The sequence below is a fragment of the Rhipicephalus microplus genome, chromosome 10, assembly GCF_043290135.1.
Source record: "Rhipicephalus microplus isolate Deutch F79 chromosome 10, USDA_Rmic, whole genome shotgun sequence".
Lineage (NCBI taxonomy): Eukaryota > Metazoa > Arthropoda > Arachnida > Ixodida > Ixodidae > Rhipicephalus > Rhipicephalus microplus.
Window position 1 is genome coordinate 16,700,838 of NC_134709.1, and position 18,842 is coordinate 16,719,679.

An 18,842-nucleotide genomic window follows, 5' to 3' on the forward strand; every position below is an offset into this window, starting at 1 on the left:
AAATGGAAGTAGAAGCAGCTAGGATCATGTTTGAAAGATCGTTTACCAAGTACAAGCTTCGATACATCAATGTGCTCTGCGACGGTGACAGCCGTACGTACCTTGCCCTCACGCAAGACAAGGTGTATGGCTACATGGTGATTAAGAAACAGGAGTGTGTGAACCATGTGAAAAAAAGAATGGGCACTTCCTTGCGCAACCTTCTTGATGAGCACAAATCCAAAGGCCGAGGACTGAGCATGGGTGGCAAAGGCCGGCTGACGCAGGGCCTGATAAAGAAGTTGACGAATTATTATGGCTGGGCCATTAAGAGCCACCCCAACGATGTTCCTGGCATGGAGAGGGCCATCATGGCCACTTATTACCATGTAACATCCACAGACCAGGATCCACACCACAACCTGTGCCCAAGTGGGACTGACTCCTGGTGCCCGCACAATCAGGCATTGGCCAAGGGAGAGCCGCTGCCGCCTCACAAACATAAACTGCCCCCTCACGTGCGAGTGGCACTGCTGCCAATCTACAAGCGCCTCTCGAACAAAGAGCTCCTTGAAAGGTGTGCGCAGGGAAAAACCCAGAACGCTGTGGAGAGTATGAACAGCCTCATTTGGTCACTCCAGTCCAAGAGCCAGTTCGCCTCCCTTCGAAGTGTGGAAAGTGCAGTTGCAGATGCAGTCTGCCGTTTCAATGGTGGCTGCAAGAGTGCGCTGCAAGAGATCACTGCTCAACTGGGCTTCAATCCAGGAGACTGCTCTTTGCGGCGAGCAGCCGAAAAGGATGCCAAAAGGGTAAAGAGGGCTCAAAAAGCGCATTGTTCCACGACAAAGAAGCGCAAAACTGGGTTGCGCTCTACAGAGGCCAAGGCCACAGCATCTCAGGATTACTGTCCAGGAGGATTCTGAGTGTTTTAGCCATGTTGTGAACTTCCAAACAAGAGTGAACTTTCAAAGTCAGTTTTCTCAACTCTTGATTTTCGCCTATGTGCCTTCGCTAGAACATCTGTCATTTTCTAACAAAGACTGATAGAGTCGTTCCGTTTTTTGCACTAGGCTCAGGAGGCCTTTAGCAGTGCAATAAAGCTTTATCTCTCTTCTTACTCATCATTTAAAATTTTTAGAACACATTTTATAATTACTGCGATGTGTGCGCAAAACAACATCCATGTTTTGGAAATTTTATTTATGGTTACAAGAACTAGAAAAATCAACTAATAGCTTCTTTGCACAAGTTGATGCTTTGGGAACATAATAATATGAAAAAATAATTTCATTTAGCAATAATTATCTCTTTAAGTGTGAAGAGCATTAATTAGTATAATTATGCTTGTAACTCAAAAAGTACAAGAGGTATTTGAAAACGGTTTTCATATTTGGAATCCTCACAATCATCCACATACACACACCAAATTTCATCACAAACAGTACATTAATAAAGAAATTAGTTTTACTTGCCACGTCCCCCCTTAAAATGAAAAGAAAAACGTATGTTTAATAGTGAAACTGAAAAGCCCAGGCATATACTGCCAATTTCTGTCGTAATCATTGAAATACAATTGCAAAATTACCAACGCAGTGTTTATAGCATATCTTGACCCTGTAGAATTATTTAGGATTTCCTCTCATTATCTTTTCGCTTTGTTGCCATCACGACTAGAACACACGTGTGTCAGTTCTCACCCGTTGGTCAGGCTGTACTTGATGTGGTTGGACGTGGTGTAGACGAAAACGCCCGAGTCATCCCACGCCCCACTCTTGACACGAGTGCTCTCTTGAACGCTGCAGAGGACCTCCAGGTTGCGGTTACAGATGGTCAGGGTGTGCTTGGCCAGGAGGGCAACGTGGCTCATGTCTGAACTCCACACCACGTACTTCGCCTTGGCCTTGACCGAGGCACGCTGCCTGCAATCGCAGACGGGAAAGGATCGTGTCACGTACCTGCGGTGCAACTACCCCAGAGTCCAAAACCAACATTATCATCACAATTTGCAACACTGCTAAAGGACCCCTAAACCACCCGGATGCCAAAATTTAGCTGTGGTGCTGCAGTTGTGTGTGTCTAAAATGAAGACATAGCCGTGAGAATTTTTGTAAATGGCACTGTAATGTGAGGCTACACGAATTTTACGGTCGACAAGTGGCCCCCACTTCCTTAGCACTCTCCTTTGCTAAGCTCCACTTATTGGCTCGTGAAGCGAGAAGGAAAAGCAGTCAGCACACGCACTTGCAAGTAGACAGATTCTTTCGGTGGATGAAATGACGAGACGAGAATGTTGATGTCGCAGCCCAAGCAGTGGATTACCAAAAGGCACAGAGCGGATAAGGGATTGTTTCACAGAATTTGTTGCGCACCTGTGACTAACAGCGCTGCCATGTTTGGCATTGTTCATTGTGACAGCATCTCGAACTCAGTGCATACATTTATATGAAATGTTAAAAAACTTATTGCCGGTGGTTCAGGGGTCCTTTAAGGACTCATCGCATGGTACTTATATGATGGTATGAATTCTGACATATTGCTATAACATCAGTCAGGGTCCGCACTGTATAAATACAGTTAAACATGGATATAACAACATTGACATATTCCCGGAAAAATTTGTTATAAAGAGAATTTTGTTGTATGTAGGTTCAGTACGAGAATTCCAAAAATAAACGCCCAAATTAAACAAAAGGAGAACTGAAGGCAGAGTTAACCCAAAACGCTTATTTAGCGGTAAAAAACTGTGTTATTAATGCAATAGCAATTATATGGACACACTCAGTAGGTTCCTGCCGTTGCAACCATGTTCCGCAAGAAGTTCAATTTGATAACATCCCCGCGCATCATTAATTCTAAGAGCAGGTAAAAGCGCGTGAGCGCTGATGAAGCACACATCAAAAGAGCCAACCCATCTCTATCGCTTGGAGGGCGCATACAATAACGTACGTTATTTAACAAATGATAGATAAATGTACAAGTAGGCAGCTCGAATAGAATAAGAATGGAATAGCTTCACATTACACCATTTTGTGTGTTGCTATAACACGCATACAACACAATGCTATCTTTTCCTCTCGAACCCCTCCAGCTCAAGGACACGTTAAACAAGGCCCACACACTCACCTTCCTTGGGTCACATCAAACAGCATCAAGCTGTCGGAATCGCGCAGCAGGAGCATGCCCGTGCCAGCATAGAAGATCTCATCGCAGCTGGGTGTCTGTACTTTCTTGCTGACCTCGTTCTTCATGTTTTTGATCACAATCTGGAAGCAATTCACAAAAGGTTGCGAAACATCACTGCTGTGAATTTCCTTCATTCTGCAACACTTAGCGTAAATTACACACAAACTTCATTATAACGAAATGGCATATTACACAAAAATAGATTCTTTATAGTCGAAAATTTGTTATAAAAATATGTTTCTAACAATATGAATATTACGCACAAGACTATTCTTTGTTAACTTCATTATAACCAATATTTTGTTATATCCGGGTTCGTTACACTGAGGTTTGAGTTCACATACATCAGACAAGTAATCCCAGTGGAGCTTCTGGATACACCTTATCACTTGCCTATTCAAGGCCATTGCCTATACAAGCTCTATCCACGCAGAGCAGCTTCAGCTACCGGCAAGCTTGTCTGAGATCCATCTTTGTCACTTCAGATGATCCCCATTTGTCAGCTTACCTCATGCGCGGGGGGGGGGGGTGTGTGACGTATCTGCGGATTTCATTTTCTCGGTTGCTTGCTGACCTTTGGAATATAAGATTCGAGCAAGATGTGCAGCCTGTTTGTCTGAAGTGAGTTGATGCAGGGAGACGTTCTCACAAAGGAGTAAGCGCACGCCCACGAAGCGCGCTCAGCCCAGCGGAGCGCGCTTCGTGGGCGTGCGCTTACTCTCACCCTATTTGCAGCTTGGCTCCATCGTATGATGCTGATGCACAAAAAAGTCGGCACTCCCGTACCATAGTTAAAGATTTAGGCGGCTGTGCACTCTCACCTCGATATTACATCATCATCATCATCAGCCTGACTATGTCCACTGCAGGAAAAAGGCCTCTCTCATGTTCCTATAGAGGCCCTCCACCAGCACCATTTTTACACGTCACTCCATGTCGCTGCCTCATCCATAAACTTCCTCGGGCGGCCCGGCCGATGGAACCTAAGGCCCGGCACGTGTCTCGAGGTGGCTTATTGAATGCCTGTTGCAGCACCTGTTGTGGCTCCTGTGGGGCGATCGCGCTATTTTGGTTCGCGTGCCCACTCGGTTGCGAATTAATTGAACGCGCCGTTCTTCCATGAAGAAGGGTCGACACGGAAGGGTATACAGGCGTAAAGTTTATACGGAATGTAGACAGTTCGCGTTGCAGCGCGTAAGTCTACGACTGTTTTTGGTCGGAATACCAGCAGCACCTAATGAAGCGAAAGAAACCAAGACAATAAAGAGAGAGAGAGAGACAGGGACAGGAAAGATCCTGTTTTTTTGTTCGTCTCTGTTTTTTTTTCTGCTTCATTTGGTGCTGCTGATATTATCACCAAGACAATCTACCAGCTTGCTCCACAACCCACCCTAATGATAAAGGAAGGTCACCGAGAAGCTGCGTTTGACGCCCACACATGTGGAGCGACCGTTGCAGCCATGGCATTCCCGCTGACAAGCAGGTCTGTAACCTTCGTTGAGCAACGGTGCAAAGGTCTTACATCGATTTCCCTTTGGTTTCATCGGTGTTATGTAATTACCTGGGTTGTCATCGTAGCTGTTATTATGTCCATTTGCTTTATTATATATACACGACCGCATTTACGATGACTTCGGTGGTTGACGTCACAACAGACGAGTCCCATGCAGTGATGGACCTTGCCTCTTATGTGTCAAGAGTTCCAAACACCTGTCGCTCTGGTGGTCGACTACTAAACCCAAGGTCGCCGGATCGAATCCCAGCCACGGCGATAGCATTTCAGTAGAGGCGAAATGGTCCGAGGTCTGTTTACTGTGCGATGTCAGTCCACGTTAGAGAACACCAGCGGGTCAAAATTTCCGGATCTCTCCACTACGGCCTCTGTCATAATCATATATTGTGGGTTTAGGACGTGAAAGTCCAGATAATATCAAACGCCAGAGGTCCGTGCACGTTAAAGAACCCCAGGTGGTCGAAATTTCCAGAACCCTCCCCTACGGCGTTCCTCTTAATCGTATCTAGGTTTTGCTCCGTAAAGCCCCAACAATTATTAAATGCGTCCATGGCCTAAATACATCATCATCATCATCATCAACCTCACTACGTCCACTACATGACAAAAGCTTCTCCCATGATCCGCCAGTCAACTCGGTCCTCTGCTTGCTGCTGCCAATTTATACCCGCAAACTTCTTAATCTCATCTGCCCACCTAACCTTCTGTCTCCCCCTAACCCGCTTGCCTTCTCTAGGAATTCAGTTAGTTACCCTTAATGACCAGCGGTTATCCTGTCTACGCGCTATGTGCCCGGCCCATGTCCATTCACTCTTCTTTATTTCAACTATGATATCCTTAACCCCCGTTTGTCCCCTAATCCACTCTGCTCTCTTCTTGTATCTTAAGGTTACACGTACCATTTTTCTTTCCATTGCTCGCTGCGTCGTCCTCAATTTAAGCTGATATTACAAACCCAAATTTAATGACATATCAGTTACAGTGCAGTCCACTTATAACGATACCACATATAACGATATATCGGTTATAACGATGGGTCGACTTAACAGTCTCATTTTATGCATTGGGGCTATGGGGAAAAAAACCATATATAACGATATGTTATCCACCGCATATCGGATACAACGATGAAAAGTTTGCCGTGGACGGCATGTTTCATTCAGAATAATCGTAACATTTAGATTGATAAGTTCCTCTGAAACGAACTATGCCGAGACAAGACGAAAAGTTAGCGTAGGCGAGTACCTGCCGCCACTGCAGCACAGCGCCGGCAGCGCGTCCCGGCCGTTCAAAAAGCCGAGGAGGGCATCGCGAGTTAGCGCGACGCGCTACAGATGGCGCCAGCTGTGTCACGTTTTGCGCCTCGCCGCGCGTCGACCGCGGAGAGGCTGAGAGAATTAAAAAAAAAAATGCGAAAAGCAAAGCGCCGCGCTCCGCGGCTCCCCGCCTTCTACAACGACAAGCCGGCAAGCTACTCGTAGCTTGCCGAACGAAAGCGGGAAAGAGAGAGAAAATAAAAAAAGCGAAAAGCAAAGCGGCGCGGCGGCATCGGGGCGGGGCCTCGTTGGCATTCCGGCTGTGTACCTCTGGCTGTGCTTTCTTCCTCCCACTGCTCCCACCCCGCCGTCGGTCAGTCTCTCTTCCTCAGCGAACCCGGGATGCGTTCTTCGGAGTAAGAAATAAAGTCTTGTTTTTGGCATCCTACTATCTACAATATCTATTAATTGGTGAAAATAGCGAAATGAAGCCTGGAGCATCAAAAGGTACGTCCGGCGACGATTTTTTGGCGGCAGTCCAGATATAACGATCACCGGTTATAACGATCATATTTTTAGGTTTTCTCGATATCGTTATAAGTGGACTGCACTGTATTATGAAGTAAATAAAAAATAGTCTTGCAATAGTCGGAGTGTTAGGAATACATTTTTGAATATAATGACACTTAATTTTGTCTAACATGCAACTTTATTATAACAAGGTTTGGGTGTTATCAGATTCCACTGATGGTAGGCTATTGCCAAGGCAGCTTCAGTTTCGTTTCTATGTGCAGGCAACTTTTTTAATTGATCTAAAAACAGATGCGAAATAGATTTGATTTTCGTTAAGTTGAGACCAATGATTCGTTAACACCTTTGTTTAAAATTCTAGCTGCCATTTTCGAAAATAATTTATAAATCTAACTTCCGTGGGGAAAGGCAAGGTCATGCCGTAGGGCCCAATTAGGCATCCTCTACCCATTTTTCGGGCTGAGTGTCGTGGCCTACATTGTTAGTTATTCAAATATACAATGCCCAGATTATACGACAGTCTTGCATGGTCCTCTCGAGGTCGTATTATCGGTTTTACACTGCTACTGTTAGGCCATTTTTCAAATGAAATGCACCCAGCATTCGCCCAAAAGGACAGAATTTCTAGTAAAGACTTTCAATTTGAGGTAATGCTACAGTGAACAGTGAGGTAAGTGATGGCCACATCTCTACCATATAAACCAAACGAACAATACAAGCCAAAGTGAAGTTTGAGCAAATCAAGCACACAGGCAATGTAATTCATTCAAAAGGTTAATATAGCTTCAATGTGACTTAACGAAACCCGATTTTACGAACACCCCAATTAAACAAATTTCGATCCCTCCCGTGCTTTCTCACAGGCTATTTAGCTTTCGAAGTTAAGGACGTTTCCAATATAACAAAATTCATGGGTCCCCTCAATTTCCTTAATTCAAGCTTTAACTGTAACAATAACTGTTAGAACTTTCGAGTATTACATCCCAAAACAAAGGGTCATTGAAGAGAAGGGCTTCCGAAGCTTTCACCACCGGGCATACCTTGGTGTCCACCTAAATCAAAGTGCACAAGCTTCTGGCCCTCCACCTCCACCTAAATACAGGTAGGATTCAATCCTGCGACATTCAGGTCCACAGGTGGCCATCAGAAGAAAGGTGCACTTACATTGTGGGTGCGATCGAGCACGGCAAAACGGTTGCGCGCCACCCAGACAGCAGTGAGGCCGGTGGACCGCTTGCCCTCGACCATGTCTGGATTCTGAGGGTCGTAGTCTTTCGGAACCATGCACAGGTCATACGTGCTGTTGTCCGGGTTCGCAGTGCGTGTGTTCAGCAGAACGGCGTTCTCTGCTGGATTGTAAGACATGCTGCACCAATAAAAAAATGAAAAATCTAAAAACAAGATGCTTATTTTTACATCTTTACATGTCGCTGAATGAATTGCCTAAATTTCATGACTATGAGCAAAAAATGAGATTAATGTACTTGAGATTACAAGGTGAGCGAAAAAAAAAAGACACATAAGCTAAAAAAGAAGTAATCGCTGACCCAGCTGAACTGCAATTTTCAGTAGTCATAATAGAGTGCATCAAGAATAGCCAAAATACATATCTACACTGAGGCAAAACCGACTTTTGGAAACAGTTACAGCTGCAAGCAAATCGGAGAGGTGTGGTTACGAGACAATCAACACGTCCACGGTGGCACCTTCGATAAATGCCGTCTCAGACCTGTAATTGCGGCATAAAGCACGGATAATCTGATGCTGAATGGCCAATGCCAATTTCCAGAAGACCCAGCACATCGGTTTTGTGAGGCGCACAGCAGTGCTGTTACTGTGTCCACATTATCTTGCACATTCGAAAGATCAAGCATCATCTGAAACATAGGTTGTTAGCTACACCTGGCAATAATGGCGACTCAACTTCAGCACACAGATACGCACCTGAAAACGGGGCTGCGGCTACCGCCACGGAACTGCAAGTAGGCCACGTCCTTGGAGGTGGTCAGGTCCAGTCGTCGGAGGAAACGGTCCTTGCAGTAGTACAGCAGGTTGCCGTGCAGGGCAAATGCCGGCCGCTCACGCTCGAGCTTGAACAGGATCATACCTGCAGGTTTACAAGTTAAATATTAAAAGCGACCAAGGTGCTTTATGTTTAAGAACTGAGATACCTTTGTGAGGCACGCCATAGCAGTTCAAGACTCAAGCAAATTTTTACCACCATTAAAAGGCCACAGTCGCGGCCAGGAATCCTTCTTCTGTCCTTGTTAGCAGTCATACCTTATTATAACAAAGCTGCATCTTACACAAAAAAGGTTCATTATATCCCAAAATTCGTTGTAAAACTATAGTTTCAACACTGTGTCCATTGCAAGACTATTTTTCACTTGCTTCATTATAATTGATAATTCATTATCTCCATGATCGTTATATCAAGGTTTGAGTACAATTCTACAGCCACAGTGTACCAGGACGGGTCCTCCAAACTGTGCCAGTTCACTGTTTAAGCCTCACGCGGACACCTTCAAATCATCCGGTTTGCTTAGATAGCAGAGTAATTGGCCTGCAAAAGCGTGGTCCCGAGTTCAAGCATCAAACAATAGATCTTTTTACCAACAGCAGAATTAGTCTTCTCATAACGCTGTAACATGTACAGTACCCTTCTAGCAGTTGCAATGTTTCGGTGCATCTCAAAAAAACTTACAAAGTGCTTCCTTTCCCTATTTTGACTAGCCAATCTGCACAAGCAGCGACAGCAAAATTCCGCAACGCACCCGAATCATGTCCTGCCGCAAAGAGGTTAAGGCTCGGGTGGCTAGCCAGGATCCAGAAACGGTCGTGCTCGCGCCGGAAGGTGTGCAGGCAGGTGCGCTTGGACATGTCCCACACTCGGATGCTCTTGTCCTCAGAGTTGCTGAGGATCAGCTCCTGCCTGAAATAACATCAAGAGATAAGACGAAAAGAATTGAAGCACGAACTTCTAGCTGGGGACTAACAAGATAGCACGTAGGCACTATATGTCATTAATAATTGCTGGGGGTCTTACGCTCCAAAACCATGATATAACTATGAGGGGCACCGCAATGAAAAATTCCGGGAATTTCGACCATTCCACTCAGTAGTCTGATCAATCCACCACGCTTAATCACTTATCCCATGCTGCACAGACCCTTCATGTTCCAACTGTCCATGTATGCAAACATAGAACACACCCTTTTTCCATGCCCCCACCATCCGACGATCCTCTAACTTTTTAAACTCCCTCACCACTGTCTGGTGTCAGTGTTTATAAGATGGAAACAACAGTACAAAATTCTGACAGGACACCCAAGAAGATGACACAAAAACAGCGCTGTTGTAGAAGCAGTGCTATTGTCACGCCTTCTTGTGTGTCCCGTCATAATCTTGCACTGTTATTGCCCTCTAATTAGCATGAACCAACTAGCCCAAGCCTCAAACCTAGCAGGCGTCGGTGGCCTTCACCGACCAGTTAGTCGTAGTCCTCCAGGTGGAGTAATATCTACCGGTATTAGACAACCCTATAACAAAGTCGTTTCTCTCCCTCTATTTTTGACCAACATATGCCAGCACCAGCTGGCAGATGTGAGCTAGTGCTGTTAGTATATGTTGACTGCATATGTCAGCATCAGACAACAGCTTTCAGTAAAGCAGCATTAGCCGGGATTAACAAACGCTAGCCCCTACCAGTACTACGAGAGCAATTACAGTAGAACAGGTCATTGGTCCCCATCCGGGACATTATTCAGAGCTTGCAGCAAGCTGCTGCATTGGGGCTCGGGTTGCTCTAAATGAACCAGCAGAATTCAGCTTCTTGGCCGTGAAGCATGAAAACTTGCTTCAGCTTGGCCGGTGGAATTCACTACCAGGTAAGTGACAGCCTCGTGAACATGGCAACTTTCGCATTTACCTAGCAGATTTACCTGGCTATTGGGCATTGTGTGCACCGGATAACGTGGCTTCTCGTTATTATTGCGTAACGTTCTACGGTCCGTACAAAGCTGTCATCACTGACAGGCCAATTTTAAAATGTGACACCTCCACATACAAATGTGGTGATTGAAAGGATTACGAAGACGTCAAGGTGTTCGAGAGCTATCCTGCATCACACTTTGAAAGATGTATCCTGACCTTGGGTGGAACAAAACGCAGGATACATTGCAGTAGTGGCCACGGCAGGTGTCCACTTCCCAGGCCTTGGAGTCGTTCATACGCCAGAGCTTAATCTGCCGGTCATCAGCACCTGACACCACAAGGGGTGCGGTGGGATGGAATACAGCCCAGTTGACTCCTCGCTCGTGACCTGGGGCAAGATCACGTTCACTTTCAGTCGGTCATCTTGCTGTGAACATTGAGCACTGCAGAGACCTCGAACTCTCCAAGCGGTAGCTTCCTTTTACAACAGTACACTCAAATTGGCCCCATTACAGGTGTTGTCCAAAAAGATGAACGCGCCTTAGCCAGTTGCATGGCAGTACGCCAGAACATTACTGAAGAAATTGATGAATAAACAGAGTGACACTGTCACTGCAATGAAGCTTTTACAAAACAGACTTAACCGTTACCGAAGTGCACTGCAGGCTTGCTGTTATTATACATGGGTTAATGTTTAGAGAAATACCACAGAAAGTGCCCCTGTCCTTCTTTACAGCCAACCTCAGAGGTAATTTGAGAGCTGGTATTTTTAAACCCACTCTAGTAGATTATTCACATGTTCCTCATCATTGCCTTTGAATCTTAGGGCACGTTGCCGACACCAGATGACTGTTACCGTAGCTGTTATCAGTCCATTTAGCGGCAGCAGTGGCATGATCAAATATAATGAAACTGGTCTATTGTAGCATAGAATTATTATGAAAAGTTGTGAAATAAGTCTACTGAAAGATGACATGCTTTTGTGCCCTCAATAAAAACAAAACACAGAAGAGGGTAGCTAAAGGCGTCAGCGGTAGTGATGAGACAGGAAATCTGCAGGCCAGGAATAAGTTCAGTTGGCAAATGATGGAGCTTACAAGCAGCATGTAGCTGGTAAACTGGATAGATTGTACGAGTAGTTTGAATACCAACATGTCAAGAAGTCGAACAAGGAAAAAGCTTGACAGAGTTACAACAGTGATAATCTGCTGGAAAACCTGCTCCATCACTGAACACAAAAGATGCACTGTGCACGATAATGTGGGTCTTCATTGCGGTTGCCATGTTTGGGTGCTGGCATGACAAGAATTAGCTTTTACGTCATCACATGCAATCTACATATAGAATGAAAAACCACTGAACGGAAGAAAGATGGCAAGTGCATAGTCACAAGGTAGGCTGTACCATCTAGGAAATGTCGCACGACAGCGTCCGACGTTCCAAACAGATCTGTGTGTCCTGGGTTTTTGAGGTGGTCGTCTAAACCACCCGGTCCTGGAGCCACGTTCTTTTTCCGCAGACCACCCAGGTCCCAAACGCGGATCGTCTGGTCGAGTGAGGCCGAGACCATCAGGTCTTCAGACGGGTGGAACTGGGCGCACATGACGTAGTGGGTGTGGCCCGTGAGCACGCAGATGCAGGTGCGCGACTGCCAGTTCCACACGCGGATGGTCTGGTCGTCCGACGAGCTCAGGATCCACGGGTACTCGTGGTGGAAGGTGGTCGTACGAATGTAGTCCAGATGGCCTAGCAGCGTGAACATGCATCGCCGCTGCTTGTAGTTCCAGACCTGAGGGCAACAAAACAAGCTGTAATGTTAAAGGAGCATTAATAGAGATTTGAGAAAGTTTTGTGTTGTGGCTTTAAATGAAAACATTGGTGTTGATAGCCTGAAAGTGAGTATCGCAGTGCCTCGGGACACATTGAATAACTTTTTATTCCACTAACTTAAAGAATACGCTTCGTTTCGATATCGAGGTGACAGTTTCACAATGGCATGTTTGCACAGTCTGAACTAAACCTGTCATGTGGAGACAGCAGCTCATGATTTCCGTTCAGCAGTGTCTGCAACACTGCCAGTTGCGCGTTATTCATGCAAACAATGAGCAATTTTTTTCACACGACGCTCCAACAGTGATGTCGGCCACATTCAGGATGAAGCATTCGCAAACCAAGTGAAGTGCGTCAAGACATCATGTAACGTACAGCCGCATTCACTTCTGTGCAGAGTGCGTGAGCAGCTGGTTTTTTGCTCTACAAGGCAACACATTGCGGTAGCCTAGGAAACTGTCGCAATGGGTTGGGAGCATGCACAGCTTATGGTCATGCCAACGTCAGAGCAAGGTGTTGCCCTGCAGAGCAATGGCTTACAAAAACCGGCTGCTTGTCCACTCTCTCTACGCAGACGTGGATGCAGCAGTCCATTGTGGTACGGCTGGCTTGCAAATGTTGGGCAACAAAAACTTCAAAACACCTCGTGCCAGGAAAATGGGATATGTCCCTATCGTGACACCACCAAATCGCGTCAGTATTCCCTGAAGTCTCAAATTCAAACATCAATGCAACCTTATGTCCCCATCACAAGTAAATAAAAACCCCAATAATCTGTCCATTGAAGCTACTGCGCACTCTGGCAGCAATGTAGACACGTGTGAATAGCCTTAGAATCGAGAGTTAAAATAGCGTAATAGCGAGAGTTAAACAGTGTAAGGCAAGAAACATCAGTGTGAAGCACTTCACAACAAGCTTTGAAACGTCATACACTTACTGACAGAAAGCAGAACAGTAAGATCTCACGACCCTGAAGCCTGTATGAGGTGGGGGGGGGGGGGGGGGGTTGTATGTTTCTTTGCTCTAACTCAAAACATGACGAGCGGTAAGGAGATCGGCCTCATAGCAAGGAGTCGGGCAGGCGCGCTAGAACTGACATAAGGTGTGTAGGACGAAGATGTGCGGCGGTAAATAGAGTATATCTGCAATTATGAATCTACAGACGAGGACCCTGGCATGCGCACACATCGACCAGGCACGTTCCCGAAACCAGCCATACGACAAGCTTCTGCCGACAATTCACAGGATATCTATACGCAAAAGGCACCTATGCAGTGCTTTGAAGATTAGGTCAAAAGGTTGAACGCTTTTCAAAGAGCAGAGGCCGTTATTTTACCTCTCAGTGAACTCAAACGTGGTGCCTTAAGCTAAACCGCGGTTTACTGTCGCTAAGCAGCTAACAGACGAGAGATGATACGCTAGTGCCCCCTTAGTGATGTGCAGAGGTGTGCAGGGAGTAAATTCTTCCTTGTCAGCTTCCATGGAGCGAATTTGCGTTTACAGCTACTTTTACTCATGAGAAATAAGCAGGGCACAAATGAAGACTCGTAGCTCATGGCGTCCGCAACCGGCTTGGGTGTCGCTTCGTGTCGGAGGCTTGTTCCGTTCGCTGGGCCGCCTCACCTTGATCTGATAGTCGTCGCCGCCGGAAACAAACAGCGGCTGTTGGTTGTGGAAGCAGATGCCCCGCACGGGTCCGTCGTGCTCGTCGAACTTGTCGAGCAGCGTGCACATTCGGTAGTCCCATAACTGAATGACACCGTTGTGGAGACTCGCCAGAATCCACGGCCTCTTCGGGTGGAAGCTCAGGCCCTTGACGCGAGCCGACTTGGTCTCGAACTTGGTCAGCATTTCGATTCGTGTATCGGCCTAACGATAACGGACGAGACAGCTTTTATTTAGAGAGATCGCTCGCCTGAAAACGTTTACATCGGCGTCGTGGCAAAATCAACGGGCAGGCCAACACCGCTGCCGACCTGTCACTTCCGCTTTCAGCAGCGATTCTGGCTCCACCGGAACTTAAGAAAACACCAAAGACGATAAAAACTTTCAAATAAACTTGTTATTACAAACATTTTTAGTATTTATAACATCAAAAAACTTTGGACGACGTCAAAATTTATGTGAGGTACACTTCTATTGCTATTTTTTTTTTCACTGTTGATGCTGGGTCAGCTGACCTTTTCTGTAGGCGCCCACTTCAAACTCCTAAGAAACCAGTGTTTGTTATATTAATATCTTTAGGAGTTTAATATCCCAAAACTACGATATGATTATAAGAGACAATGTAGTAGAGGTCTGCGAAAAATTTTACTACCTGGTGTTCTTTCATAAACCACTGTTCTATGCTATTAGTTTCTGAACTTGTAGAGGGCCACATTAGTTCTGCATCAGTTTCAATGCCGTGAATGTTCTTATTAGTCACGAGCCTGCCTGCCTGCCTGCCTGCCTGCCTGCCTGCCTGCCTGCCTGCCTGCCTGCCTGCCTGTCCGTCCGTCCGTCCGTCCGCCTGTTATGAAAAAACGCATAAGCACGTCACCTGTTGAGCTTACGTTCAACTGGCAGGTGAAGAACCTCTGAAGTTGAACCACGGGATGTTATCACGTCCAAAAATTACGCTATATCTATCAAGAAGAGGAAAACTTTGCTTCATCAAAGGGCTTGGTGGTCTCTGAAACACGGTAACGGTCAGTGGCCAACCCCTATTTCAAGGAACCGCTGGCCCTTGCCAACCTTTCGGCCCTCACGACCGGCCATACCCGATTTCCGAGGGCCACACTGAGCAGCTATGCATTATACGTTTTGAAGCTAAACGAATAATAATTTGATGTAAATGAGAATTCTTGACAAGCAGGGCCTCCGAACTGACACACAGACTCGCTCCGTAATACCTTTATTCATCATTTCAGGAAGTCTGCGGGACAATATGAAAGAAAAATAACAAAAAGAAAACTTTGCCGAACCACAGACGGCAACCTGCAGTATTATATACACTAGCAACGAATGAAAAAGAAAATGGTTGATGACATTCAGTCTGTTGGCAGCTGAACGTCTGAAATTACAATAAACGTGCCTTTTTAGTTCATAACCTGGCATATTACTCTGAAGCTATAGTCCCTATCACGGTCTTCTGAAGCCACTTAATTTTGTGCGGTAGTTCTCGCACCATTTCGACGAGTTCAATAATGGTGAGTATGTGACGTTTATAGTTTTCAGGAGCTTTGGGGAAATATTTTGTCGTTCCCGTGGTTACTTTTGTTGGAACACACAAAAACAGTGTGGGTTGTCGGTGGGCCACACCGAAGCTACCGCAGCCATACATATGATTCTGTAACAAAAGCTAGGCAGCAAACTCCAGCCGATGATGATCAGTACGAAATTTTCTTGCTTATTGAGGTGAATGTCCTAACTTACTCATCAAACGCGAAAAATTGACCGTTGGCATCGGCGGCACCAACACCAGTATTGCAAAAAATCCCTGTCACGTGATGAACTCACCAGATGGCGTCATCGCAACGCCGCAAGTCGCCAGAATTTGCCACTATGTGACGTCACGTAACTTGACGTCACGTCGTCATCAGGTTTCTGACGTAAGGGGCTGCCGGAGGCCTCTGATGTCGCATTCCAAGAACTGCCTAGTCCCGATCCGAACTTCCGGAAAGACAGTGACCAATGGCAGACCATTGTGAGACACACGTCATCGCTGTAAGCTGAAGGACTAGACAAATCTAAGTAACACAGTTTCGTCTAATGGATATCGTAGGGAATTCTACCGGTTGTGTGGGCACGTGCTATTGCAACCTTTAGCGTTGTCTCGCGGATAAGTCGCACTTAGGGTTAACAGCCGCTGAGCGGTAGGTGGCGCAGCACTCGCATGTCATTTTCACTATCATTAATCATTATAGTTATCATGGATGGATGGATGGATGGATATGGCTGTACCCTTTAGATCGGGCGGTGGCTAGCGCCACCAAGCCGTAATACCTAATGAACCAAAAACTATATTTTTTTCCTTAAAAAAAGAAAAAAAGAAAAAAAAGAAAAAGAAAAAATGGAAAAAAGAAAAAAAAGAAAGGGTTTGAGGATTGGTACTTTGCAGTGAAGAGTTTAATTTTCACTCGTGCCTTGACTTTAGCCACCAATCAGATAACCTCCTTCTAGTTAGGTCTACCCGCTTAAAGTCTATTTTGCCCTCGCTGTCCCTAAATCCCAGTGCTTTGAAAAACGCAGCGCCATCATCCTGAACTATAGGGTGAAGCCCTTTACAGAACATTATCAAGTGTTCGGCAGTTTCTTCTTCCTCTCCACACGCACTGCATACTGTGTCTACCCGGTAGCCTCTATCACGGTATCACGGTATCGGGGGGTCTATCACGGTAGCGACAGCAGTGACGCCTGGCGGCGAGGCTGGGTGGCAAGACAGAAACGATTGGAGAGTCTCTTTGGTGAGTAACGGCTGGCGCAAACGGTCGTCTCCCGCGGTGGATCCCCGCAGATGGCGCCGCGGGTCGTCTCCCGTGGGGCCCTCGTGGTGAGTCGAGCGTTGGCGACGCCGTCACCTTCACGTTACCTCGTGTTTGTTATGTTGAACGAGCGTATTGGAATATTGTATAGCGTGTTAATCACTAGTGATGTATTCGTTTCGTTCGGCTGGCGATATTTGTCGATATAAAAGTCAGTCGGATATATGTACACCATGTCTTGGTTTGGTTCGAGCGTGCGTCTGCTGTGTCCGTCCGCTCCGACAGCATGCGTGCTGCCTCCTTTCGAGACCCCACAGGGTCAAAGGTGGGCCGATCCCGGAGGCAACACAGAAAGGTAAATATGCCTTCGATCCCGGAGGTAGTGCAAGACTGCGTCTGGGGCAGAAAGCTTGCGAGAAAGGAGCGGGGGGAGGGGGGATGATCCAAAACAATCGATTCAGAAGGAAGCCAAGAAAATGACTTTCACCAACCAGTTGTGTTAGGCAATGCCTAAAGGGTTGTGCGACGTTTGCCTGCCGAAGCGCAGCAGCAGCCAGAAAATTCGGAAACCGCTATTTCACTGCTATACCACGCCCCGATAGCCACAAAAATTGCACCAAAGACAGTTCCGGGAACTTCGGTTGCTTAAGCCTTATAGTATACATTTCTTTGCTGGAAACTAGTGGCATAGCCAGGGAATAGTACAGCAAGCGCCCCCCCCCCCCCCCGGCACTCCATCCTCCCTGATTTTTTTTTTTGCTTCATCATGGCATACAGAGCGAAAAACAAACATTTCAAGCGGGTTCCCCTCATCCTTGCGAAAAAGAAATCTCCCTACGCCACTGTCAGAAGCACCTTGCGGGTGTGGCTTCACGGCATCATCGGGCACGCTGCTGTGAAGACAGATATACAGGAATAATTGTCTGCTGTTAGAAGTTAGCATTTGTTGTCAGTGAGATTTGACTGTTTGGAATATTAGCGAAGCGTAAAATAGTCAACGTGGTGGGGATGAAACACTATAAACCCAAGCGTCGTGACGTTTTAGTTCTTCGGCAAGCAAGTTCCAAGCATTTTTTTTTTGTTTTTTGTGTGGCACCGTGAATTCTGTCGGAATGTCCGGCCATACTAGCTGAATTTGAACTGTTGCTATATGCGAATTTACTTGAGTATTGTTTCACGGGAACTCCAAATCATCTTCGAAGTATGTTTTCACAACAATGTGGCCCATACTGTCTATAAGAAAAAAAGGTATCGGTACTCAAATGAACTTCTTTAATGTGTTTTTTTTTTTCCTGATAACACCACAACATCGATGAAATATTGAAGTTACGCAAGTGCTATACAGCATCAATACGGTCGACTGAGAAATTAAGGAGATGACTGTTGTTTTCACGTCAACGTAGGCGAATGTATAAGAGAACGTGCGCCTTTTTGAAGAAACGATATAAAAATTCCCGGTTAACTCTCGAACGAGAGAGCTCCGGGTTTCGTGCTTTGAAGACTGCTCACCTTACATCTTGGTTGTGTGCAGAATTTTTTTCTCGTGGAGAGCATGGGGGGGGGGGGGGGACCTTGATTTAAAAAAGTGGGGGTCGGGCAGGCAAATAGTCATTCACCGCTATGTATGCATGGCGAAAAAAAAAATCCGGAAAATGGGGGCGGGAACGGGCTCGGAGTGCAACTACCAGGCTGCGCCCCCGATTTATATTAATTCAAACAATTTACATCGCCCATGACCTCCAAAATGGCGGCCACGCGCCCGCCATCTTGGATGTCATGCATCGTCATTGCAACCAGTAGTTTTTTTTTCCTTTAAAAATCCGTAAAACAGTTTTGCTTTTCTCCATTTTACACACCGTTGAGCTTTCAGCGCAGTTTCTTCGACAGGTGCTGTATGAACTTTGAAATAATTTTCTCTGCTTGAGTTGACTGATACTTTAGGTTGTAATTTTTTATTATGTATATATATTGCCCTTTATGTGTTTAGTGTTTTCTTTGAAAGATGTTTCAATACCCTTGTTCTATATATTAAGCCATATAAGAGAACTACTATTGATATTGCAACTACAAGTATCATTCTTCAGTTCTGTACGCCACTAATCACCAAATATTTGTGTTTACTACAAGTTATGTACTTTCCCTTTTTTTTATGTT

The 18,842-nt window shown here is 45.8% G+C and overlaps 1 protein-coding gene across 1 annotated transcript in view; it reads right to left on the reverse strand.

The window, feature by feature from the left end:
* alphaCOP (coatomer subunit alpha) overlaps positions 1 to 14,218 on the reverse strand; it is a 33,099-nt gene extending 18,881 nt beyond the window's left edge. The window contains exons 1-8 of the mRNA XM_037432526.2: positions 13,849 to 14,218; positions 11,800 to 12,184; positions 10,612 to 10,783; positions 9,237 to 9,394; positions 8,407 to 8,569; positions 7,627 to 7,828; positions 3,103 to 3,242; positions 1,677 to 1,898 (exon numbers count right to left, since the gene is read on the reverse strand). Of these exons, the coding sequence (XP_037288423.2) occupies positions 1,677 to 1,898; positions 3,103 to 3,242; positions 7,627 to 7,828; positions 8,407 to 8,569; positions 9,237 to 9,394; positions 10,612 to 10,783; positions 11,800 to 12,184; positions 13,849 to 14,076 (1,670 nt within the window). The 5' untranslated portion in view covers positions 14,077 to 14,218. The remainder of the gene's footprint in view (positions 1 to 1,676; positions 1,899 to 3,102; positions 3,243 to 7,626; positions 7,829 to 8,406; positions 8,570 to 9,236; positions 9,395 to 10,611; positions 10,784 to 11,799; positions 12,185 to 13,848) is intronic.
* Positions 14,219 to 18,842: the final 4,624 nt, after the last annotated feature.